A 25,880-nucleotide genomic window follows, 5' to 3' on the forward strand; every position below is an offset into this window, starting at 1 on the left:
TTCTTGGGGATAAAGTGTAGACAATATCTCAAATGGTTTGGATCAAAACCTCTCTCACCTGCTTCTTATACGTTGCCCCTACTTTCTCCAAATTATGCTTAGTGAAGACAAAGCGATATGGTTTATAAACATGAGCTAATGATAACCCCTGAGTCGCCCATTAAGGCGACAAATGATAATTTGAAATCAAAGGATTTTTGTTACTATCAAATGATAATTGAAATTTCGTTTCGTGTCATGTCATGCACAGCTGGGTGGACCAAACGAGGAACGTCCATATCATACTTGGTAAAGGACAGGTACTGCATTGCACGCGCCCATCTCTGAAAGTAAAACACAAATGCCAAAACAGTGTTCAAGGCGGTCTATGATACGTCATTTTCCACCGTCCATATATTTGTTTTTCTTTTAGTATTAAATTTATTTTTTATTTTGCACATTCTAACGAAATATAGTGATAGTGACTATTTTAAGAAAACGCATCTTATCGGGGCTCAGTTATGAGGCCAGTGCGGGTGGTTTTAAAGTGGGAAAGCTGGAAATTATGCTCTCAATAATAGACTTATTAATTAGTACTAATTTAGTTCAACAATATGTTTGATCCTTTCTTTAATGGCACTCCCACACGCTTTTCTCATGCTTTTATTAGTTTTTTTTTTTTGAAATTCAGGGGTTTGGAGAGGGGTTGGACCCAAACTCACGTCTTAATAGATGAATCAATCCTTTATATCATTGTATATATATATGCACACGTACGTTGTCAAGACTAAGACTAATATTGATAGCTTATCAAAAATAAAGACTAATATTGATAGCATTAAATTTTTATGTATTTTATACCTTCTAAGCTTCGTTTTCATTTAATTTTTTACTAAACTTTTTTGTTTTTCTTTTATCCTTTTGGACAAGTTGCCAGCTACCCCCGTTATTATCGTCCAATAGTATTACTTTCTCTTGTTCTTTTTCACTTTAGCACTGTAATATTTTTGTTGAGAATTTGAGCGGTCAAATTATCGCGATATGTCGGTTTGTGGAGAGTGGAGACAAGTACGAGAAGATAATTTGCGATATACATAGTACATACATCTGCTGCTTGTCATGGCCATGATAAGATAAGTGAATTTTTATGCAACAGTAGCTAGGTATCGTGTCGAGATTTTAAGGCGGTGTGGGAAACAGTGAGGATATTCACGATGAATATAATTAGGGCAAATACAATGGGAATGAATTTGCTGGGCCAACATTTTTGTTGGCCCGGTCCCATCTCTATTACATAAAAAGTCAAGTCAAACACATATTCTAATACAGCCACATCAGCAAAACACAAATTTCTATACACTTTTTCTTCCCACACACTTTCTCTTTCCATCCAACCCAACAACATTCCATTCCTCCATATTATCCACAACAAAACTACACCAAAACATCAAATATCAATACATCCACATCAGCAAAACACTTATCCCAATACAGCCACATAAGCAAAACCCATTTTACAATACAGTCACATCAGCAAAAGACAACATCTTTGTTGGCCCAATACCACTTCACCATTGCATTTGCCCTTAGCAAAATAAATAATATAGAAAAATAAATAATTTTATGTGGTTCGTCTCATTTTACCCATGTTCATGGGTTGCGATGAAATTCTAGCTCGCTAAATATAAGAACTTGGTGATTCTGCTAGAGTTTCACAATGAAAATATTTATAATGAATTTAAGGTTTATGAATAATGATCAAAATAGAGGGATGACGAGCTTCATTGCCATAATATGGATTGTGACTAATGCAAGTCCAATCCATTGAGAAGAATAATTGAGGGTGACTGACAATATTCTACATCGAGAAGAATAAGTGAGGAGAAGGAGATTGAACCCATATCTTAACCCATGAAAATCGGTTTTTTTTGGGTCTAAGTGAGGATGTTGAGCTTGTATGAACAAATCTGTGCAGGCCTTAACTCAAAGTAGATAATATCTTAAATGTGTGTTGACTTGTTGGTGTTGCAAGTATATCCAGAGTCTAACCCAACTTCTCCGAAGACGAAAAGTCTTCATCATTGTGTTTTCATTGTGAGAACTCTAGTGAAGGTTGTGGGCTATTATTTGGGTCAATGACGGGTATACAATGGGTCAGTATTCAAAATGGGCATGCAGTTTAAAAAATGCGAGAAGCCCACTTGTTGGAGAATGGCAAAGGTTATGAACAAAGGCTACTTGGATGCTGTACGAGGACGTACAAATTCCCCAAGAGGGATGGAATGATAAGATCCCACATCGAGGAGAATGATGAAAGAGTGACAATAGATAATGAGAACCCACAACCTAATCCATTAAAATCGGTTTTCCATACCTAACCGAGGATGTTGGGCCTGTAAAAATAAATCCGTGCTAGGTGTGGTGTATAATGGACAATATCTTGGTTTGTGAGCACTGTAAATCTATTGAGAGTTCGACCTAACTTCTCCAAAGAGGAAAGGTCTTCATCAGTCATCTACAACATAGAACCCTCTAATTTTCAATATATCTTTACTGTTGAATGTTGATTTTCGTCATTTTCCATGTTCTCTTGTGGAAGTTTATGGGTGTTGCACCGAATGAGGAATTCATTTACATTCAACGTAAATGCTTTATCAATGATTTTACTATTATTAAATATTTAAATATGTGAAACTATTGAGGAAAAAAAAAAAAGTGGTACTCTCTAAGATTATAATTCTTCAGTGAAAACTGCAGGCAATTTCTATAATTGTTGCACCTGTTTTTATAACTTTTGAAATATAGTGGGTCTTATATTATTAGACAGTTCCAAGTAGTGGGACGAAACATCCAAGTAGTGGGACGAAACAATTACTCCAAATTTAAAGGTATTTTTAATGGGGTGGGTCCAAATAAATAAAATGTACGTGGAAATTGAATCCAAAACCCCTAACTTTGATAAGAATTTATCATGTTGACGGGGTCCAATCCAACTAACTCCTTTTGAAATTATGGAAGGATGCTTCTTCTTGTCTTTACTTGAGTGGAACAAAGACCACCAATGATCATAGACTAATAATGTCTCACAAAATTTCACAAATCCCTTTCATACTTCAAATATCAAAACCTTAGGATGTGATGTGAGATGATGTGAAGCACCAAATAATACACTTTAATCTCCAACTTTGGTAAAATTTTATCATCAAAGGTATCTAAACATAATATTAGTCATACCTCACTCCGACTCCGATTGTTGAGATATCGTTATCGACAAACCATGCCAACTTACATATATCTCCTTATCGATTGATAATATATAATCAACAAATATGGGGATATATGTAAGTTTGCATGGTTTAAGTAATAATCATGTGTTAGAAAATTGCCATATATATATATATTTATTTATTTATTTATTATGCAAAAGAAAAAGCAGCTTCTCCATTTTCTGTGCAGCCATATATACCCATCATCTACATTCACTTTCTTCTCCTCTAGCTCTTGTCTTGGAAACGAAATAATATTTGTATATATAAAGCTTTAAACTTTATGAAAAGTATTCAAGAATGTCTGCCAAATAACTACTTTGGTATGCAGGTGGTAGAGCTTTCTCCAATTTGATGCTCCAAATTAATTAAAATGGTATGTTCTCTCTATAACTTTATAATTTATCTTTTTAAAATTGTTTTTAGTTTGACTCTTGAGACTTGAATGCAAATCGATTTTCAGTCACAGGTGCTGATTTTAGAAAAACTGGCAGCATGCATGTCTCTTTCGTGGAATAATATTCATAATATATATATATATTCATATGAATTATTAGGTTCGAAGAGCTATGAACTTTCCATTTCACATGTTTACTCGAATTCAGATATTTATGTCTTTGTTACTTATTTTAAGGATTTTCTCCATGTAGCCTATTTAGGCATTTTTAAGTGGGGTTTTTAGGGGCGGTTGATCATTGAATTTTGAGATTAATAGATAACTTACATTTGAAGGAGAGTTGAATTTTTTTTTTCCTTCATATTTTTAGGGTGTTCTAAGTTTGTGGAAGGGTTGTTTTCTTTTTGTGTATAGGAGATTTTGTTCTAAACTTCACTGCGCTGCATCAGTATTTGTCATTGGATGAATGATTTACTTTTTATTTTCTTACATCGAATTCATAAGACAAATACCCAAACCCCATTCAACTCCCTAAAAAAAAATATTCCTCTCCCCCGCGTCCAAGCGATTTGAACCCAAGACCTAAGACTTGGACAGGGTAACCGTACCACTGGGCTACCCCCCTCAATCCTAATTTTATGCATGATTAGCTAACTAAATTAACATGACATGGAAAACTACTTTATTAAAGATACAGTTGACCACTTAATTAACATATATAGTTTACAAATTATAAAGTTAAACTAAAGTTGATAGAAAATATATGTTCTTCGGAAATTTTGCTTTTAAATTAGGCAAAGGTCATATCATATATATTTTGTTAGCCAAGTTGACATTAGTGAGTATGCATGTTATTTGATCAAAGAGAAAAAGTATTATTAAAGTCAAATGTATTATCTTAGAATATTAAGGAAACAACGTTATATTCTAGGAACTATGTTACTAAATTTTCATTATTTTTTGCCTCATTTAATTATCATAATTGATTAAGTATTTAGAAGATAAATTATTAATCAAATTATGTCTCAAAGATGTCAACTTTAATGTGATCTCACCTTTAAATAAGCATATTAGATAATATAAACCTTTTAAGGCAATAATTAATATTAAAACGTGTTATTTTGATTAGTGATGGTAGGCAACTAATACAAATTAAACAAGAGTGATGAAGTCAAACCCTGTAAATGGGTTAAACGAAATTATATTGGGGAACAAGTTCTACCAATAATTAATAAGAATTGGATGTAATTAGATTATTCAAAATGATTAGGTACACTGAATATAATTAAGAAAATCATTTACTTTTGTTTTAACCAAACCCTAATCCCAACTTTTTCAAAGGGCCACCATGTTTGAGATTTTGAACTATATTTTTTTTTGGTGTGCAGTGGGACATGCACTTATTATCCTTCGGATGTGTATTGGACAAACTCACTGTGTCTGAGTATTAATCCACAAATAACTCATGCCAAACAAAGCTATGAAAAATCCATGCATGAGCTCATACCTCCGGAGATTATTGAACCTTCATGTAAAATATGATCATTGTCATAAATCTTACCAGTTCATTTGAACATCATTTGTTTCCCCACTTATCTCATCCACAAACAACAAGATGTCCACATATAAAATATGCATACACTCAAACAAATATTGGGTGTGTCCCTACCACTATTCAGTACTCTTTTTCACACCCTTGATTGATGGAAATACAAGAATTGACGGAAGAATTCTTTAGCTCACAAAGCTAAATAGTTTGGTCACTCTTAACCCCCTCTTTGGGAGGGAACATAGTGCCCTGGCCATGAAGGTTCCCACACATTTGTCTTGCTTTTTCTTGAGTCAATCTCAAGTTTCTAGCTACCAAGTTTTATTCATAAAGAAAAAATAAAAGCTTAAGATGAGAAAGAAAAAAAGAAAAGAATAATCATTTGGGGCGAATTTTTCTAAGGCCACTTGAGCGATACCCTTCTCTTGTGGTCACGCGTTGGGTTTTAGCCCAACTTATCCTGCTGTCATGTGGAAAGACTAAGGTGCGCGTAGGCCTGACAATCCAAGTTTAAGTACATATCGAATATTCAAAGGATAAATTTGTATTGTGTCGTTCTCAATTAAAAAAAAAAAAAAGAATGGGTGATTTCCTACTAATGAGGATTGAGGAATGGGCAGTGATACTTTGCTCATAAATTCGATTGAGTCCCAAAACTTTAGATCCTAAATGAATGATAATGGTCAGAAAATAGACTCATTCAAATTGAAAAGATGAAATTGGGGCTAAATTGGAGTAAGAATGAAAAAAGTAAGGGGTCCAAATAAACATTTGGGTAAAGTAGAAGGACTCTTTTGCTAAAGCAGAGCACTTCACCTCCCCTGCTTTATATTCACATAAATCTGTCTCAAAGCAGAGACATTCATTCACTGATCACTCCAAAAGTCATGGACTGGTTTTCTTGGCTATCAAAAACAGGGCTTGACCCTTCACTTGTGTATGAATATGGCCTTACCTTTGCCCACAATGAGCTTGAACATGAAGATATTGTTTACTTCAACCATGAATTCCTCCAAAGCATGGGAATCTCCGTAGCCAAACACAGGCTAGAGATCCTCAAATTAGCAAGAAAACAGAGAGGAACAAGCCCAAGAAGCATATCAAAGATTCTTGTTGCAATCAAGAAGACAAAGAAGAGTCTCGAGAGGTATATTACGACACTGATTTGCCGCGAAACATCGGCTATTGTTGTGGTTCCAAGGCCAAGCTATAGCAATAGAATGAGAGGAGCAATGTTGAAGAGGAAAAAGAAGATGGTTTTGGCTAAACAAGAGAGGCTTTTGCTCACAAATGGAAGCCCTGGTATTAGGGTTGATAGCTTTTCAAGTCCTTATGATCATCAACAGATGGAGGCCTGTGATGATGATGAAGGGTACTGGTCAACTGGTCTTGAAGAGATCAGGTGGGATACTATGTTTCAAGATTTAAAACCCACATAAGATTCACTCTCTTGTTCTTTTTTCTTAAGTTAATTTATTGGTTTTGTTTCTTCTGATCCTTCAAATGTTCATGGTGATAGATGGGTTTTAGGGGTTCTTCCACCATAACTTTTTTCTTCTAATTTTCCTTTTTTCTTGTCATTTAGGTTGTGTGATTAGAAATATTTTGTTAAATCCTTGTCTTTAGTAGGTGGGTCTGGCAGCGTCTGTTCAAGCAATCAGTTTGTCTCCCCTGCTTTTGTGCCTTGTTATCCTTTTCTTGATAGGAAAGGAAGCCCTAGTGTTTTAATTTAGTGTTGTCATATTTAGGAGAGTGATTTGTATTAGCTATGCAAGTAAGCATAATATTGTAAGAATCTTTGTTTCCAAAGCTATACCAACGAGAGAGGTGGTTCGGTTGACAATCAATTGGGTTAGGTATATTCGTGCCAAATATTCGATTTCTCAGTCGTATTTTAAAAAAAATAAAATTCAAAAGATATATTATTCACAGGAGGCTTTTTTTTAATTAGTCATATATGAAACTTTTTTTAAATAACTAAAAATGATACCGTACAAGCTTAGCCTTTGAATATTCGATATATGCCTAAACTCGTGCATACAAAGATTGTTATTTCTTGGTAAATCATTCTTATTGTCACTTCACTTGAGCACAGCTAACCATTATCACTTAAGCATGCAACTATTTTGCAGAACAGATCAATTTGATTAGTTTACCACAAATGGCTGCACAGGTACATAAGACTTGTATCTCCCCTCAAGGGCTAATTCAACAAGTGGAAAACCAATCAAACTTTTGTTCATCATCCAGTTCTTAATCTCCTCATAAACAATCTCATTACAATGGATCATGTTCTCATGCTCTCAAGCTAATGGGAGCTCTGATAAGGAACTAGGAAAAAAAGAAGAAGAAGCCTACTACTTATCAGTGGCCTGAAGTCTGAGGAAGACGGAACGAGCCTCCGGCATAAAGCAATTGGTAAACTGGTCGTATCCTAATAGTCAAAATTATGCTTAAAATTGTTCCTAATCCGCATATGCCAGCTAATACCAGAAATGTCAACCTGAAGCAATTCGGACCCAAGCAGGTAGAGCTTCCCTGCGCTGCAGCTTCAGCATCGTATACATAACCAGCGAGTATACCAGAAAATAGAAGTGCACCTATAGGATTGCCAAGCCCCATGAAGTTGTATATTACTCCAAAATGTCTCAAGCCGAAGATCTCAGAGACGGTTGGGACCATTACAGCATACTGAACACCATAGCAGAACCCGAGCAGAGCTGTTGAAATGTAGAGAGTACCATCGAGAGCTAATGCAAACAAGACAAATGCCACGACCATCAGTATTAGCGTGCATGTTATCCAAAATGTTCGAGGAAGTGCTTTTGACCTGCAAATATAAATATTCACACAGCTTATTGTCATATCCTTCGAGAAAAGTAAGAAAACCACACCCACCCAGAAAAGCAAGAGGCTCAGAATCCAGATGATGTTGGGACCTAAACCCAGATTATAGAAAAACACATGCACAGAATGGAAGCAAAGAAGTGATTACCTGACAAAATGTTCAGAAACAACACCCGAGCCAAGCCGACCAGCAAAATTGCAAAAACTGAATATACACAACAATATTGTTGTGTCATCAACACCCAATGCAATGCCAATTTGACCCAAATTATTGAGAACAGTGACACCAGGACCAACACCAAGAAAGCTGACAATCCAGAGAAGCCAAAAATCAGCTTTGATAAAGGCCTCGCGAAATTTGAAATCCTCCCCTCTTCTTGGTCTTCTTTTCTTCTTCACTGACACTGCCCCCTCCCCAACAGCAAGAAGTGTTTCCACATCTGACTCATCATCACCGTCATTAAAACTTCCAAGATGGGTCTCTGACGACGATGGAGCCAACAGAGGTTCAGATTGGGCCAAATTTCCATCTTGATCAACAACCAGTTGGTCTGAAGAATCAACTAGTGAATTTTGGTTTTTCTTCGTATTTGCAGGGAAAAGAGTCATTTTGATAGGAATTGCAAGAGGAGATAAAAGAAGGATAACCATTATGGCAACCAATAGGTAGGAAACAACATCACTTAGAGAAACCAAGTCACTTAGTATTGTGACTATTACAAGATAGATGCCGAGGATAACACTTGCAGTTTGGGTGAAAACAAAATGAACATGCACAGAAGAGTCTGTTTCTCCAGAAGCCGGTGTGCAAGGTCGAATAAAATACATCAAGGCTAAACATAAAATGGGAATGCCAATAGCAAGAAACAACACAAGTTTTGAGGCAGAATCTTTGAGCACCATATTGTATACGACTGTATATACTGCTGCAGAGAGGCCAACATACCCTTTGAGAATACCAGAAACAGTGCCCCTACTGAAAGGGAAATTTCTCATATTGGTTACAAGAACAGCTGTCCCAAACCATGCATTGCTATTAGTGGCAACAACAAGCGCAAGCCACAACTGCCATGACAATGTCAAAGAGATTTTAGTTTATAAATGTATACAAGTTAGAACAAAATTGTAAATACTAGGCCAAGGCCTAGAATTGAGTATGGCTCAAAATAATGATGAAAACACAACAAATAGCAAAGTGTCTCAAGGGGGGGGGGGGGGTGGTATCATTTCCAATTAGTGCTTACCGCTTAGCTTTAAACAAATATCTTCCACTGGCTGCAAGCACTTGATTCTCACCATGTCTTCATATTATTGCCAATAATTCATTCCAATGAATTTACGTTAATGGAAAAACAAGCAGGGGTGAAGGAGCACCATGGTCTCCTGGCCTACAAGGGCCCTTTTCTCTGCCTTCTCAGTCAGACGTTTATTCCTTATGTTCATTTAATGAACCTTTGATTTAAGTGTCAAAACTAGACTTCATTGCAAAGGTTTTGAGTGGATGGAGAAAAGTCAAATAAATTAGAATTTCATGAGAGGATGAGAAATACTAAAGTAATACTTTTTGAACGTGAATGCTACTTGCTTTTGATCATAATCAGTACCAAATAGCCGGCGACTCCAATTTGTTTATCATATATGTGGTTATTGTTATTTTTCATCTTAGCTCCATCTCTCTTAAACACGATATATTGTCTCCAATGCTACGTTATCATATTTATAGTAATAAGAGCCATGAATGTACTTTTTAATGCTCTTCCAAATTTCTTCATTCCCCTCTATATTTCTTTACTTATATACTATGACATGACACTGTAAAATGAGTGTAATCACAGGATTTCTAAACCATTTATGAAACTAGTTCAAGCTTTGTTTGACCTTTCTAAATAACTAAAGCATAATAAAGAGAATGGTGTTATTTATTCAATCTAGTAGTCGTTGATCCTCACCTCCCAGCATCCTGCTTCCATTGATTGGAAAAAAACTAATTACTTTGTCTAAGAGCTAAACCCTTGTAGTTTGCTAATAAAAAGGCTCTGATCCATGATGCTCGAGGCCAGACTTTAAGCCTCATGTGCTGAAATGCTATCCACACAAAGATAAAGGCATTAGGGAGACCAAACAAAATTGGTATGGTGGTGGTCATCACAGGAAATTGCTAGTCTTGCATTACACCGAGGAACGGAGAATTATTCAATGGTGGCCACAGGGTAGTTACAAATTATAGGTAGGTGAGACACTTTCTTTTTTTTCCATGGCTCCAAAGCCAGTAAAATCAATGCAAATAATAATTTCCTTTAAGATTTATAACCTTGATCAGTCTCTGTGGTAGTTGCTTGGTTCTTCAGATAGCCACTAACCTAAGCACCAACAATATAAAGATTATACTATCCGTCAGTTTTTGAGATGACGATTATCAATTATTTGGTCTAGGTTGTCCATGTAAATCTGCTGGGAAAATTACATATAACTCCAACCAGTAACAGTCCCTAGTTTTTTTAACATCCTCTAACAGTCCCTATTTTAAGATTGATTTAGTTCATGAAATTCAACTAACCAATGCCTGCAGTCAAACTAAAAAATCATACGCAAAGAATCTAGCGATAGAGAAGATGAACAGTCAATTAATTATTTCACAATCAAATTTTCCAGTGACTATGTAATTAACCCAGCAAGCAATAATTCCCAAACAAAGCAAGCTTCCAATTTCCAATTTAAACCCAATCAAATCCACAAGTGAGTATTCACAATTTGCAATTCTTTCACCAACGACCTGGGTATTCAATTTCAATTAGACAATTAAAAACACTGCAAAGAAACAAAGACTGGTCACTTACCACCCAATAAGGCAAACCCCGAACAGTCTCAGTAATGGCTAACCACAGAACACCATAGCCCAAGAAACAAGCAACAACGCCAACAAGAAGTACGCTCCATATAGGAAACTTATTACAGGCAATACCAGGAAGAATACCCACACTCTCTCCAATATCATTTGCCACTCCAAGAATAGTGATCTGTTGCTGGGTGAAACCCAACACGGATTTGATTGCAGAAGAGTAAAGTGGGAAGTTGTAGCCGTTCCCTGCCGATATCTGAACCCACACTGCCGCTGCTAAGCCCACCCATGGTGGTCTGCTTCCTGCTTTCAGAACTTGCGGTTGATCGGGCATACTTGGATTGATTTGGAAAAATAGGGTCTGAATGAATTTCTGTACTGTTTTGCCGACTCCTCCGAAAGAGGAATATGAATAGTCAGGCTCAAACCTTGTGTATCCGTTTGTCGCTTTATGGTCCCATCATCAAAAAGAGGAATATGAATAACTTAGGTACAAAGTACAAATCTTTTGTCTCTGTTTTGTCCTCTCTAAAAACCAATTTCTCTACCTTCTCTCTCAAAACCATCCGCACAAATTTGGAGAGGAGTCAGTGATCTATTTCACCGCCTGCTCCTCTCTCCCAACAATTTTTTTGTAATGATTTTCTTAATTTTGTTTTAATAATATGGGTTTCTTCACTTGATTTCTGCTTGGTTTAAGCGTCGTATAGAGTTGGAGATCCGTTATCACGTTTTGAGCAGTATACGCAGGAATTTGATGGATCTGGATCTAGGTCCAGATCAGTTTGGAAGATTGTTCAAATCATCAGATCTGCTCCAGTTGTTTTGCGTTAATATTTGTTTGTTTCGTCTAATCAAGTTTATCCAGGTGTAGGTTGGAGTCCGGATAATCCGACATAGTACCGTATCATTCATTCGTTGTTTGCATTTTCTTTTGATGTTGTACTCGTATTGTGGGATGTAATATATTTTTATAGCGACTCGAATGCCTTTTGAGCCTAAAATTTTTTTATCTAATTTATTGAATAAATGAATATAATTGGGTTTGTGTTTCTTTAAAAAAAAAAAAAAACCTTGTTTATCAATATTTTTTGATACACTTTTTTATTTATTATTTATTATAATGAATGGTTCTTATATGGATACCATGTTAGAATTTGGATGGGGTATGGACGCTAGAGGGATTAATACAATTTTTGGTAATATTGAGACATTATACAACTTAGTAATCTAAATTTCAAACTTGCTTCTCGATCACACTCAATGCTCAAGTTAACTTGGTCATGTGATTCTTGATATTCTCAATTGCCCATTTAGTTTTCTCCTGCCATTTTCCAGCCCTAGCATTTTTTTTTCTTATTTGAGCTTGCATGAATTAATTCAGAGCGTCCTCTAATGATCTCTTATAGATTTTCTGAGGAAGGTTGCTGGTATTTGTTGGGGTGAATTGGGGAATGGTTGGTAGTTTGAAGATCACTCATTCCTCCACCCAAAATTAAAATGTTTCCTCCATCCAGGATTATAAGTTTTGGAGTAAGGATTGCTCCCCTGGTACCAAACATGCTCCACCGTTCGTTTTTCTTCTAAGACTGAGATTCTTGGATTCTTTATACATGGATGGATCAATGAATGATGGTGAACAATTTCGCAAGCTTTTCATAACAGGATTTACCAAAAGCATCGCCCCCTGACTAATGTTTGAAACAATTCCCCTATCCCCTGCCAGAAGACTAATCAAAGCTACCCAAACAAGGAAATTCACACAACAATCCAGCAGTCTCAAGCAAACAGGAGCCGTAACCATCTCGAAAGGATGCTAAAAAGGGAGTGAGATGCAAAATCCGCTTGATTCCCAAAGAAACTGCTTAAAACTGACATGATAGTGTTACGATTGAGATAATTTACAAAAACCAATCTGGAATTTGATACAAACAACAGCAGCAGCATGGCTACAGACAGACATGATTAGAGCCCGTTATAGATACGTATAATGCTGCATATTTTTTCAAGCTCATAGAGTAGACACAAGGAGGTACATTACAACATATATGACAACACTCTGTCTCTACAAATGCCATGATAACAATGGTAGAGACACCTGTCCAGTAGGACTGAGAGGATGATCATGCAGCGCTCAAGCAGTTTTCCCAAGTCCCATGTGTTGAGCTGAAGCTGCCACCACCGCTTTGCTGGGCATGCTCGGATATAACTGCCCGGGCACAGACATCCCAGGTCCTTGCTATATCCCCAAGTGACATAGGTTGTGAAAGGCTTCTGAGAAAAATGCTAAACTTGGACTTCGTCTTCATTGAGAGATCTTCATACTCCTTACTGTCAAAGTAATACAAGACAAAAGCTTGTGTCAGAAATTAAGAATTTTGGATATTCAGATGCAAGGTAAAAGGTAAACAGCTCCCATGCAAGTAGTATACTTCTTAAGATAACATTATTTGCACCTCGCTTTTTATTAAGTACACCTCATTAACCCTTTAAAAACACACTAGAGTGGAGTGTACTTAGTAAAACGGATAATGCTTGAGACTCCCAAAAGACCCCCATTTAATGTGGAGTGTTGGATGTGAAGCGGGCCTTACATTTGTGTTTTTAATCAATGGTTATTTTATTGCCACATAGATTTGGAGGAGTTTTAGGGGTCTCTAGCATTGTCCCATCCTCGTAAAAAATGGGGTGTAAATAATGTTTATCCTTCTTAAATTCCATATGATGAGAAATAAATGACTTCATTCAGCAGCAGTGCAGAAACATAATGCTCTGCACATGACAGTAACAGAAACGGTTGGAAAGAGGGGGTGTGGGCAACAATACCAATAATTTCTCATATTGCAAATTAAAGAGGTACCAGTCATACTATAAAACTTCTAGTATGTCCCAAACAGAAAAGGACATCACGAGAAACAGAAACCTAAAATAAATAATTAGAGATGAGGAGAGAGACAGAGAGAAAATGTCATGTTCCTTCACCTGATTTCAACTGGAAACTTGTCTAAGAGTATTGGAGAGCAGTTCGGATAATTCGTGGGAACCAGTAACCGTAAGGGCTGAATTGGTGACTGCATGGCAATAAAACACAAATGAATACAGAGGCAAGCATAGTGCATATGGGTAATGGTCATAACATACTAGTCTGTTTGAAAGCTCACCATTTGTGCAGAAGCATATTGTAATTTCAAGTTTGGACTCAGAGCCACGGCACTGAAAGAGCACTTAACAATGGTTCCTTCACCTCCTTCAGAAGCAGCAGCAACCGCAGTTGGATCAACATCTTCGTCACTAATATCAACCACTGTGTCTATAAGTCGCTGATTTATTTCCCTTATCTCCTCCAGAAGGGAACGATTAGCCTACAACATGCACCATATTATTTCCCAACTCTGAATAAATTCATCAATTTGGAAAAGCAAGCAAAGCTATGTTGGGAAACAACAGAGCCGCACCACCAGACAACTTGCTCACAAGGAATAACATAACCAATACTTCCCCTTTCTATCTAAGATCTTAAAGAATATTCCATCCGTTACGTGAAAACACTAAGCCAATTAGGATCTATGCAAGGATGAAGTTTGGAAATGGTCAATAGGGATTTTGCATCCATTGTCTGCTCCGAAGTCTTGTAATCTGACGAAGGCTCTTACAACTAGAGTGGACAATGGCCAACTTGTGCACTTTCTTCTCTCTCTGTTTGTTTGTTTTTTTTTCTTGAGCAACTAGACATATTGGGAGGGTGTGGGGGGGATTTCCTTCTGTCATCTTAAAGGTCACCATGTTCATGAGGAATAGAACCAAACAGAGTTCATTCCCTGTTTGACACATAAGACTTTGATGGACTGGAAATAAACACACACTTTACATTAGACATATCGAGCAACATCAAAATTCAAAAATTTTCATCAAATGATTGTTCTTTCGTCTATCTTGATGCGTGTGTCCAAAATTACAGCATTACCCTCCACTACTTCCATTTCTTTTCTATCCCTATCTTCATATTTCCAATGAGAAGACATCTTGGAGGATAATATTAGAATAATATGATTTATCTTCGTACATCCTATCTATCCCCAATTCCACCCACTGCGGGAGCCTTATGCACGAGAATTGTTTATCTTATACAAGCAAACATGTGGTCTAGTGATAGAGTTGCAGGGATGCAACCTAAATGTCACAAATTCAACTCTTGAAAAATGGTTTCTCCACAATATTCTGTGGGGGTAAGGTATGCGTAATGTCCCTGACCCTGCCCATTGTGGGAGTCCTGTATGCGAGAATTGTTTACTTTTTTACTATTGTCGGTTGCAAAATATTAAATATTTCCAAAGAATACCGCTTTTGTCAAACTAACAGAATACATAAAAGTATTGTGCGAACGGGAATTCTACCATACTGAGTGCTTCATAATTAGCATATTGTCTTCGTTCTTATGAAGTGTAAGCAGAAGGAACCAAATTAAAGAAATGCATGATATAGTCACTTTAAGAACAGGGACAAAAATTTTAAATAGAAAGTACGTAAACAGGTAAAATGGTGAATAATAACAGAACATAAGCTGGCGTGGCAAACTAAACAATCTGCTACAATTTCAAAAAGAGTATACCACAAGCAAAGAGTCATACCTCTATTCTAGGCCTCTTGACACCTGATGATGCAGTGGACTCCAGGTCAGATGTCTCTAGAACAGCTAATTGCTTAAAGCTGTCAGATCCAGCTGATGATACAACATTTAATGGCATGGCACTTGTGTAGCGCCGCATCTTCCTTGTTCCACTTATTCCATCTTGTGTGATGAAATTTCTTGCCTGCAGACGACACTTTGTCATGGCAACCAAATCCTCACCAACTGCAGCTCTAGATCCATTACCTGGTGCTGATCCTGCAATCCTATCAATCATACTGACAACAGAACCAATCTCACTCACAGATGCACTCAATGCTGGAGGTGACATAGACTTCACCTGAAAATTTTAATTTAAGCACAATTATGATATTGACAACCATAAATCCTAAGAACCACAACAAGAGAAGGGGAGGGGTGGGTGGGGAATTTCACTAACTGCTTTCATCAGACGCTCAATGGGCTGTTCTGTGGCGCTTGATTTCCCAGGAACATTAATCAAAGCATTACCATGAGCCCCATCTGGACTGGTAAATTCTGCAAGCAATGGTGAGGCTGATATCCCAGGGGTCCCAATGGCCAGAGATTGGGCTGGAGCTTGTGCACCAGTCATTTGTTGGGGACCCATATTCCCAGCATTTGAGGAAATACCAGATATAGGTTTCTCATCCCCTGGCATAGGAGACCGTGCTAGGGGAGTTGAAGGAGATGGGACAACAAAAGGAGAGTTTGCAGATTGCAAAGGAGTTCCAGATTTGGTGAGAGATGATAACAGGTTTTGCTGGTCAACCTGTGGAGAAGAATGTTGAGGCATTTGAGGAGATGCAGCCTGAAGCAGTTGGGGTGAAGATATAGGAAATGAAGCTCCTGGTTTCAGTTGTTGATGAGGATAAGATGGGCGCTGGCTTGCAGAAAGATGTTGCTGGAACATCCCTGGCTTAGCGCCTATTCCCTGTCTCGTCTTCATCTCACCAACATCATTCATCTGATGAAGCTGGGTCATCTGGTGTGCAGGCATCTGCTGCCTTGCTTGCTGATGCAACTGCTGTTGCTGCAAAAATTGCTGCTGCATCTGACGCTGTTGATATTGTTGTTTCAACTGCTGTGTCTGTAAAATTTTCTGCTCCTGCTGTTGTTTCAGATGCTGATGTTGTAGTATATTAGAATTTGACTGAAGGGGATTAATGTTTTGCTGAAGCATGGTCACCCCACTTTGAGTTGACAGGGCATTCATATTGGCCTGTTGGGGAGCGCTGATAGGATTTTGTTGCAGAGATCCCACAGGAACCTGCTGCGTTGAGTTCAATGCATTTCCTTGTCCAGAGTCCAAATTGGAGCCTGGCTGGAGTGAATTCATCATGTTTTGCTGAGACAAAGTACTATGCTGCAAATTTGCCGTACTATTCTGATGCATTGTGGCTGCAGAACCCTGTAAGTTCATTGACTGGGCCTGAGGGTTTATTGGATTTTCATGAGACTGAATTTGAGTTTGTGACTGCTGCATGGAGTGCATTTGAGTTGGCAGAAGCTGTGCTGGGCCTCCTAGCTGCTGGGAGGGATCAGGCTTCCTCGGCCTGTTTGAGTTTATAAAGTTTCTAATCTGCTTCTCATAGGAACCCAACTTCTCCTTGAAATTGGGTTGAATATCATGTTTGGGAACCAGTAAGAAAGTTATAATGCGCGATAACATATCCTTGAAGACTTTCAACTTCTCAAGCTGTTCTGGCTTTGGTGGTTGTGGAAGAGATTCATTCTGATGAACAAAGAATAACATTTTAGGAACAACAATCCATGAACCGATGCAAGCAAAAGCTAAAAACATTTCAACCCAATAACTTGATACTTCTTTTCTTTTCCCTCTTTCCTGCTTATTTTCTTGGTGATACAGTGAGACTTAATTAAGCTTGGTGGACAATTGATTGACACCTAATCTACACTGACAAATGATTTGAACCACATTCATTCCTTTAGGCATCTAACATGACAATGTCAGGCAACGAACTCGCAGGAATAGATGTGAGCCACAGCTAACCTGCCGAAATTTAGCAGCAATTTTTTGGTGCATTTCGTTCAATTCAGGAAAGTAGGTCTCCTTCATGGATTTGATCTGCAAAGTAAAAGTGAGATATACAATTAGCTAAGGTGTTTATAATGGTTGAGCTTTCTTGCATCTACATGCTTGTGGAGAATTAATCATGGAAAATATTCAACCACGCACTTTACTTGAGGAGTCGTTTTACCTGCCAGGTTAGTAATAACTAGATTATATTAAAATAAAGGCATATTGAATTAATCACATACAATGTCATCTGGTTATAACATTCTCTCTACAGAAGCTTATGTAGTTTGGTATATCATGCAAATATTTGAAGTAGGCAAAGTACAAAACTGGAGAAACTATGTCAAACAACCACTTCAAATACTATGTCATAAGAAGAAAATATTAACCATGTAAATGAAACCTTCTACAAATCCCAACCTAAGAGTGATGACAAACCACATTGAGTTTAATTATCGACCTATGAAGACATCAAGTTTTGTTCTCAACTTCATAACTCTTTCTCAATTGCTTTTTTCTCCTCAAGTGTTGATACTCCATATTTAACTCTCATAATTCCCATGCCAAAATTCCAACCCATTCCCATCCTGCAAATGCCACCGTGAATTTTTATCGAAGTCCCATACCCTAAGAAGTTTTCATTCAATGGAAAAATGAGAAAACAGCAAATTACCTTTTGATAGACTTCCTCTTGCCAATCAGCCCCATTAGCATGTCCTGTCTCGGCTGTGGAATCTAGAGATGCTAATAATGCAAAAAAAAATTACACGACAAGTAAGAGACTCGTGTACAATGGGAACTGCATAGAACTTATTAGGGTGCAAATCTCATAATTACCAAAGATAAAAACAGAGATAACTCTAAATGAAAATATCAAATCTTAAACAAGAATCTCAATGCTCACTTAATTGGAGTTAATGAATAAAAAAAGGAGGAACAGTTTCCCAAGCAGAAAAATTAATTAATAATTGAAAGAAAATATCAAAGCTGTTAAGATAAAATATGTGATAATCTATATCTATCAGTGGTTTCAGAAGAATTCCTCATAACCAATATATGTGGCAGAGGTAACGATACTTTGCCAGAAGTGAAGATGTCAATAATCACTTTATTCGTAAAGCAAAATAAATTTATTGAAGGAGTTCTAAGTGGGCATAACCCAAGATGTTCGTAATCACATAAGCCAGCACCCACTTTGGAGCAACAACTGTCAAAATGCAATAGACAACAGGTACACATAGCTACCACTCAAAGTGATGCCACCAGCAGTTGTAGAGTCTTCACAAAGAGATTATATTTTAACCTCAATGCCACCTTCTGAAGCCTAAAAGTCTCACTTCAATGATATTGAATGCATTTTCTTTGCTATTCCTATACTTGTGAGACATCCATCACCTACCTCTAGGAGTTAAAGACACTGCATCTTCCAATAAAACAACTTGCATAAACTACCAAACTCTAAGAAAATTATTGACTTAACATATGATAATGAAGAACATTTCCAGTTGTATCATGAGACAATAAGAAGTTGCAAGGAGTTAGATATTTGGGATGCTAGTACAAATAAAAACATCTATAAGAATCTAGCTGTAGCATGAAAGCACTCAATAGAAAAGGAGAGGAACAGAAAGTAGGAAGCTGCATAAGTAGTACAACATACTTGATGACGTCTCTGGAAGAGGCCTTTGTGATTGATAAAATTGCTTTTGCTGATCAATTACATTTTGTGCTTGAAGCAACGAGCCCGATGCTTGAAGCCTTTGCGGCATATCTCGTGGTAACAGATTAGGCTGTTGTTGCAATTGTACAGGTTGTGGTTGCATCTGTGACATCAATTGCTGGTGAGATGGCTGGCTTTGTGACTGCTGCCCTTGGGTTGGTAACAAATTGGATGAGTTTTGTTGTTGTTGTTGCATAGGTCCCTTCGAAGGCTGCAGCATGTGGACGGAGTGCTGGTTAGTTTGCATGCTTGGGTTACCAGAATGAGTTCCAAGCAATTGCTGCTGCTGCTGTTGTTGTTGTGATAGACCAGAAATGTTACTTTGTGAGCCCAGCTGTTGCTGATGCATACCTAAGAGGTTGTTCTGCTGAGCCATCAACTGCTGCTGCTGCTGCTGCTGCTGCTGCTGTTGCTGCTGCAGGTTTTGAAGATTGTTCTGCTGGCCCAGCAACCTCTGCTGCTGTTGTTGTTGCTGCTGCTGCAAGTCCCCAGCATTGTTTTGTGACCCAATTAACTGATTCTGCTGCATGTTTGAGGCATTTGATTGTTGCCCAATTTGCTGCTGCTGCTGTGACTGCAACAATGCCTGCTGTGACATCGGTGCTTGCTGTTGATGAACCTGCTGTGGCTGTTGATGCGGCCTGAAGACTGGTTGTTGATGTTGCTGAAGCATAGACTGAGTTGGTTGTTGGACAGAAGACTGCTGATTCTGTTGAAGACTAGAGAGAGGAGCCGATTGCATCAAGGAAGGCTGCATCATGGATGATGTTTGCATACCAGATTGCTGAGAAGATTGCAACTGTGTTGGTTGTAATATGTTCTGCTGTTGCTGGATATGTGGTTGCATGAGTGGATGTGGAAGATTTCCCTGCTGGAATTTCTGCTTCATAAGCAACGGCTGCTGATAAAGATACTGCTGTGAGTTCTGGGACTGCTGTTGAGGTGGTTGCTGTTGCTGTTGCCCAACCACCTGTTGCCTTCCAGCCATTGGCCTTTGAGAATTAACGAACATATTGGAGGGCATCCCCTGTCCCATTGAATTACCCATTGAATTCTGTGAAACATTCGATATGTTCTGCATGTTAGCATTCTGGCTAACAATGTTGGGAATAGGAGCCTGGCTTAGACTGGGCACAGAGGGCAGTGCCAAACCGGCAGAACCTTGAACTCCAGCAGATGCAATGTTATTCTGGATGTTCTGGGATAATAACTGTTGGCGTACTTGCTGACTTGATGGCAGTTGCGTAGGAAGTGATTGCCCTTGATTGTGAAGTTGGGATTGCATATTATGAGACCCTACTCGAGATAAAACCAAATTAGACATAAATTAGCATAAACATGTAAGCTTATGAATTGTGAAGCCAAGTAAAATTAATTATGAAGGCATAGAATAGCCACAATAAACAGGTTATAATGGAAAGATATGAAAGGGTATACTTCAATGCAAGAGGCACTCATGCCGCCACTCCAAAGGGAAGAAGATGAAGGGGGACATAATCAACTAGAACATTGTCCAAGTTCCACAGGTTATCCAAATTCTCCCCAACGTATTGCCAAAATGAAGATTAGACAATATATATATTTACATATATATATATATACACACACACACATATGTATGTATGTATTTTTTTTGTATGGCAATTGGACAATATATTACGTCTAAAGTCTTACTTGATAGAACAAAAAACACGTGATGAAGCACAAAATGGTGGAGAGCAGTAGAGGCATCCGTAGACAAACATGTCAAAGCAAATGTGGATAGCAAAGAGAGTATGAAAGAGTGAGGTGCATTTTTTATAGTTGCATAACATAAAAGCACTGTCATCCTTCAATTTATTACCTGGATCAGGGGGCTTGTTGCTGTTGCTCGGAGAGTTGGACTGCAAAGGATTCTGGGACTTGTTCTCCATTGTAAGCATCTTCAAAGATATTTTTCGAAGGTAATCTTGCTGAAAATTAAGATAAATAAGAAAAGTTTTAGACTTCATGGCAATGGATATAATAACTATAAAAACAGCCATGCTCAACGAATTGGAGCCAGCATTCTCTCTGGCTCTAATCTTCTTCTATTTTGTTCCCTCCCTTTTTTCCCCACACATTTCCATGTAACAAGCTCAAACCTCTCAGCATTTTAAATATGTTACTGAAGTACCCTCAAGAAGTGGAATACGAGAGTCGCCGGACCACAAAACCACATATATGCACTACTCTAGATTATGAACTCAAACATATGTATGGGCACATATTGGTGAATGCTGAAAACTAGGACCAAGGATTTCTGAAAGTTGTAATTTCAAGTTCTGTTCGCCTATAAAGGTCAAGGACCTAACATAGTTTAACTCTGTTCAGAGTAGTACCATCTCGGTACCCAGTGCATTGATAAAATTTCCTTTTTACTTCTAACAAAATATATCTATAAATGGAACTGGTTTGAATTTACGAGTAAAACCCCAGCAATGTAAATTTACCTGGCTTACGGCAGCAGAATATATCTTCTCCTCAAACCTTATGGCTATTTTCTTCAGTTCTTGTAATCCTTCTTGGCCAGAAAAAGGAAGATGCCTCTTTAATGTTTCCATTCTACACAAGGAAGAGATTACATCTAATAGCTTTTTCTTTAATGAGATTTCATTTAATTGCAATTAACCATTCCGTATGCACAAAAGTAGCTTTAGTGAGAACCATCAACTGGAAAAGCATCCTAAAAGTGCAAATAATGAGAAATCATATGGTGGTGTGGACTGTGGACACCATTTTTATTTCAATCATTGGTACTGCATCATAATGTCTACATAAAACTCAATAAAGTTTCAATCAAAATACAAATAATAAACGATTAAACATTTATTTGAATGAAAAGAAAAAGAACAAGCATGGACATAGAATCACATTAAAAACCTTTTTGAATTGGAACGAATGTGAATATCGAAGCACCTTATCACTAAGATTTCAGCATTGTAAAGGTTCTTTCCGATTTTCTCATATTTTCATGAACAAAATTTTTTTTAGAGTTCAGGACTCAGCTGGTAAATTCCTACCTGTAGCTTCCATTTTGAAGCTTCAAGCATAGCATTAGTCCAAGAAATTGAAAGTTAAAGGTATATCTATGTAAGTAAGCATATCTCAGACTATGCTAACGTTTCCACCCAACAAAGAAAACAAAACTTGCTCATTTACGTATGATCTGCATTAATATGTGTTGCACATTAAAGCATAATTCCATTCTCTAAAAGTGCGTATGACCCACACAAGACGTTGGGACACTAAGGGACAACATGCCCAAAAAAAGAGTCGCAGAAATGATGACGTCGCATTGGATATGTGGCGACACAAGGAGGGATAGGGCAAGGAACAACAGTATTTGATCTAGGATAAGGGTAGCACCAATCGAAGATAATATGTGAGAAAATCGGCTAAGAGTAAGATGATTTGGGCATGTACAAAAGAATCAGAAAAAATCCAAGAAGGAGATGCTAAAAACAGTAAGTGACAATATCTCAACTTTGCAATCTGGGATTTCATCACCGAGATGCTCAAGACCAGGAAGGTGATAGCTTTCTTATTGGACAATATCCCTCTACTAGGAATTGCTCAACAATATATATCACTTGTGCAGCCATCTATTTCCATTGCTCCAGAACAATTAGAATTTCAAAGTCCCTACAAAAGTGGCTTTCCTCAACTGGGAGGCAATCTGGGGTAAAATCCAAACACTAGACAATCCAAAAACTTGAGGCTTCACCCATGTTAATAGATGTCCTCTCTGCAGAGAAACCAAAGAATATACTAGCCACATATTACTTCATTAAAATTGGACTGAGAGAGTTAGGACTGTCATTTGGAATGTCATCGACTTGGAGTGGGTTGTGAGGAGTGATATAGCCTCTGAACTTAAAGCTTGGAGTCATAGGTAACAGCAGAAACTAAAAGGAAGACCCTCAAGATTATTCCATTAGATACTACTTGGCTTATTTGGAAGGAGAGAAATGGAGCATTTCCAACGATGCCGAAACTTGTTTAGATCTTTTTACGGACGGATGGCTTAGCCCTGTTAGGTTTCAGTTATCAAATTCTTGTGATAGTATCCAGTAAATAATCCACGTCACCTCCATCATGGTATTGCCTATTAGTATAAACCCTAATTCCTACAACACCTAATTTCTTTGACATCTTTTTTTTTTTTCTTTCGACTTGGATGTAAGATACAAGACTCGTAACAACCCCTAGTTCAAAGAAAAAGGGAAAAATCCTTAAATGTAATCCGCAAATATTGCTATCACATTGATATAAAAAGTCGATGAAAAAAGTAAAGAAGTTGAAAAAGAAAATTGAAAGATAAAGCATACATTTTGTTGACAATCCTTTGTCTAGATTCATGCGGCAGCTGAGCTCTCCAATCACCCGTGTCCACCGCAGGTTCCCCTCCAGGAGGATTAGGCCTCCAATTGTTGGTATCCATCAAATTCTAGCTGGGGAAAAAACGAAGTAAAGAAGAGTCACCAACACTAGTTAAACTTATACACAACTAAACAAACACTTTCCCCAAACCTATCAAAGACGAAAATAAATGAATTCCATCGAACCGTTTGAGAATACCGTAGATTCCGATTCAAGAAACTTTCTTTATGTAGGGATTGATTCGTTTTTCATCAGAACAGAAACCTAATTCATTTATTTTCAATGCAAACCAAAGAGGAGAAAAAGGAAAAACATCAAAGATTCTATTCCTCGGAATTTCCGGTTTCGGAGAAAATTGAAGAAGAATAACTCAAGCATAAACAAATACGTGTGTGTGTGTAAATATATATTCCGGTATATGCAAGTATATGCGTATTGCATTTCGTATGTGTATGTAGATATGAGGAGGAGGAGGAGGAGGAGGATAAGCACCTGTGGGATTTGCAGAGCGATAGGGTAAGCTTTGAAGAAGATCGGACGAGGTCAGGGGGGTTGGACACGATTGAGGAAGAAGAAATTGACTTTTCTTCAGAGGAAATCATTCGACATTCGCACCGCAATTTAATACTATTTATGGAGGAAGAGAGCAGAGCACAACACAACAACCTGTCTGATATCATATGTGTGGAAATTTACATAATTGTCCAAGTCTGTCCAACTATAGTTTTTTTATTGGTGCCTATATTTTCTTGTAATAAATTGCAAGAAATGTCCAAGTCGGTCCAACTAGAGTTTCTTTATATTGGTGGCTATATTTTCTTGTAATAAATTGGAAGAAAATATAGGGTTTGATAATTAATAAAATATTCTTTTTTCCATCTATTGCTCATAAAATAGGAAGAATTTAGCAACTTTTTTTTAAAAATTATTTACACTTAAATAGAGTATTTTATGATGGCACCATATAGCCATTAATGAACTACATAATTTAATTTAATTTAATTTTGTCTTAAGACACATATATCACTAGTTTGATGTGATGGATGTAATCCGTGTAAACCTAAAACCTTAATAAAATATAAGAATTATGGGGTTTTGTCGTCTTGGTCCTCGATGCGTATTTCTTTCTTTGTACTTTTTACCCCATTAATATATGTATATATAGTCAGGCTCTCCCGTTCATAAATTTATAACTTATGGATGTCCGCTTTTTTATTAAAACAATGGAGCTCGAACTAGTGGACCCCACATGATAATTTATGTTGAAGTTATATCCGATGTTGTTATTGGTAATCATTTTTATTTCATTTAGTGACATTGCTCAAGACATGACAAATCCAATGACCTATTAATTTGCGCTGTTTGTTTCAATGGAACTTTCATGCGATGGAGGCTGCACCGGAACGAGCCTGGGTGGCTGGTGGGCGAGCAGAGGCATGTGGTGTGGCTAGAAGATGAAGAAGAAGGAGGAGGTGAGTAGTTCTTGGTTGCCATGAATGTGCTTTTGTGTTTGGTTACTGCTTTGTTAAGAAAACTAAGATCAGACATCTTATGGGATCCCAATGTTCTTTTGTCCGAGCTATCTCAAAAGCTGAGCTGAATGCACACGATTTCACATGGATCATCGGAGCCTACGATTTTCACATGTATTATGTGCATCAATCTCAGCATTTGGAGTAGTTGGAACATAAAACATTATGATTCTTATTTCTTAACATTAGTTAAGATAATGCAATGCATCCCCCAAACTTTCTTTATTTACCCTCCTATTAATTTGACATTTTGATGTCAACTGGACCCAATCAATGTATCAGGAAAAAAAAAATTATAACAAAAATTAAATTTATCGTGTTCGAAAATTGAATGTTTTAAGTTTATATTTCACGACTTAAAATTTTCATTCTTTTTTCATATTGGATTTGAATTTTGTTTCGAACGATACATATACCGTTAGATTAGTCATTCTAAATCCCACATATATATGATTTTTCCGAGCCTTTTCAAAATAATTAGTGTGCCAAAGTTGTGTCCTGTATTTTCTAATAGTGGATCTCCCCCAATCCCAACACTTTTGGTGCACAAATTGCTTTACTTAGTGGCTAATCCATAAAAGGTAACATGTATTAATTGTTTAAAGTTGCAATGAAAGCATTTTCCCATTTTGGTTCGCTAAGTACAATGAATTTCGTAGGGTAG

General features: G+C 37.4%; 3 protein-coding genes across 5 annotated transcripts; 1 reads left to right on the forward strand and 2 right to left on the reverse strand.

The window, feature by feature from the left end:
- Positions 1–6,039: 6,039 nt before the first annotated feature.
- Positions 6,040–7,034, forward strand: LOC119991708. The gene has a single exon (XM_038838118.1). It carries the CDS (start codon positions 6,079–6,081, stop codon positions 6,628–6,630), a length of 552 nt encoding a protein of 183 aa, XP_038694046.1. The 5' UTR covers positions 6,040–6,078; the 3' UTR covers positions 6,631–7,034.
- A 331-nt stretch (positions 7,035–7,365) lies between these two features.
- On the reverse strand, positions 7,366–11,881 carry LOC119991706 (protein NUCLEAR FUSION DEFECTIVE 4-like). Its single transcript, XM_038838117.1, has 3 exons — positions 10,876–11,881; positions 8,187–9,103; positions 7,366–8,021 (listed from the first exon to the last, which is right to left on the reverse strand). Exons 1-3 carry the CDS (start codon positions 11,209–11,211, stop codon positions 7,556–7,558), a joined length of 1,719 nt encoding a protein of 572 aa, XP_038694045.1. The 5' UTR covers positions 11,212–11,881; the 3' UTR covers positions 7,366–7,555.
- An 824-nt stretch (positions 11,882–12,705) lies between these two features.
- LOC119990749 (mediator of RNA polymerase II transcription subunit 15a-like) lies at positions 12,706–24,334 on the reverse strand. Of its 3 annotated transcripts, none has more exons than XM_038836829.1 (13): positions 24,177–24,334; positions 23,633–23,755; positions 21,755–21,866; positions 21,127–21,235; positions 19,738–20,579; positions 19,224–19,578; positions 18,237–18,307; positions 17,537–17,611; positions 15,944–17,257; positions 15,506–15,844; positions 14,039–14,239; positions 13,860–13,948; positions 13,001–13,208 (listed from the first exon to the last, which is right to left on the reverse strand). In XM_038836829.1, the coding sequence occupies exons 2-13, from the start codon at positions 23,743–23,745 to the stop codon at positions 13,001–13,003; spliced, it is 3,828 nt and encodes a 1,275-aa protein (XP_038692757.1). In that variant the 5' UTR covers positions 23,746–23,755; positions 24,177–24,334. The 3 variants fall into 3 exon arrangements, with proteins under 3 accessions (XP_038692756.1, XP_038692757.1, XP_038692753.1); XM_038836825.1 differs by adding an exon at positions 23,883–23,948 and having other exon boundaries at positions 19,224–20,579; positions 24,177–24,296; XM_038836828.1 differs by having other exon boundaries at positions 12,706–13,208; positions 19,224–20,579.
- Between the last annotated feature and the right edge of the window lie 1,546 nt (positions 24,335–25,880).

The sequence above is a fragment of the Tripterygium wilfordii genome, chromosome 22 (assembly GCF_013401445.1).
Source record: "Tripterygium wilfordii isolate XIE 37 chromosome 22, ASM1340144v1, whole genome shotgun sequence".
Taxonomy (NCBI): Eukaryota; Viridiplantae; Streptophyta; class Magnoliopsida; order Celastrales; family Celastraceae; genus Tripterygium; species Tripterygium wilfordii.

Excerpts from the sequence above, each read along its gene's own strand:
- LOC119991708 (XM_038838118.1), top strand. The coding sequence starts at position 6,079 with ATGGACTGGTTTTCTTGGCTATCAAAAACAGGGCTTGACCCTTCACTT.
- LOC119991706 (XM_038838117.1), bottom strand. The coding sequence starts at position 11,211 with ATGCCCGATCAACCGCAAGTTCTGAAAGCAGGAAGCAGACCACCATGG. Across the intron at positions 9,104-10,875 it reads GGGGTTTGCCTTATTGGGTG|TTGTGGCTTGCGCTTGTTGT; the intron begins GTAAGTGACCAG and ends TTGTCATGGCAG. Across the intron at positions 8,022-8,186 it reads GTTTCTGAACATTTTGTCAG|GTCAAAAGCACTTCCTCGAA; the intron begins GTAATCACTTCT and ends TTATATTTGCAG.
- LOC119990749 (XM_038836828.1), bottom strand. The coding sequence starts at position 23,745 with ATGGATACCAACAATTGGAGGCCTAATCCTCCTGGAGGGGAACCTGCG. Across the intron at positions 21,236-21,754 it reads ATTCTGCTGCCGTAAGCCAG|CAAGATTACCTTCGAAAAAT; the intron begins GTAAATTTACAT and ends CTTAATTTTCAG. Across the intron at positions 17,258-17,536 it reads TTGCTGCTAAATTTCGGCAG|AATGAATCTCTTCCACAACC; the intron begins GTTAGCTGTGGC and ends TTTGTTCATCAG.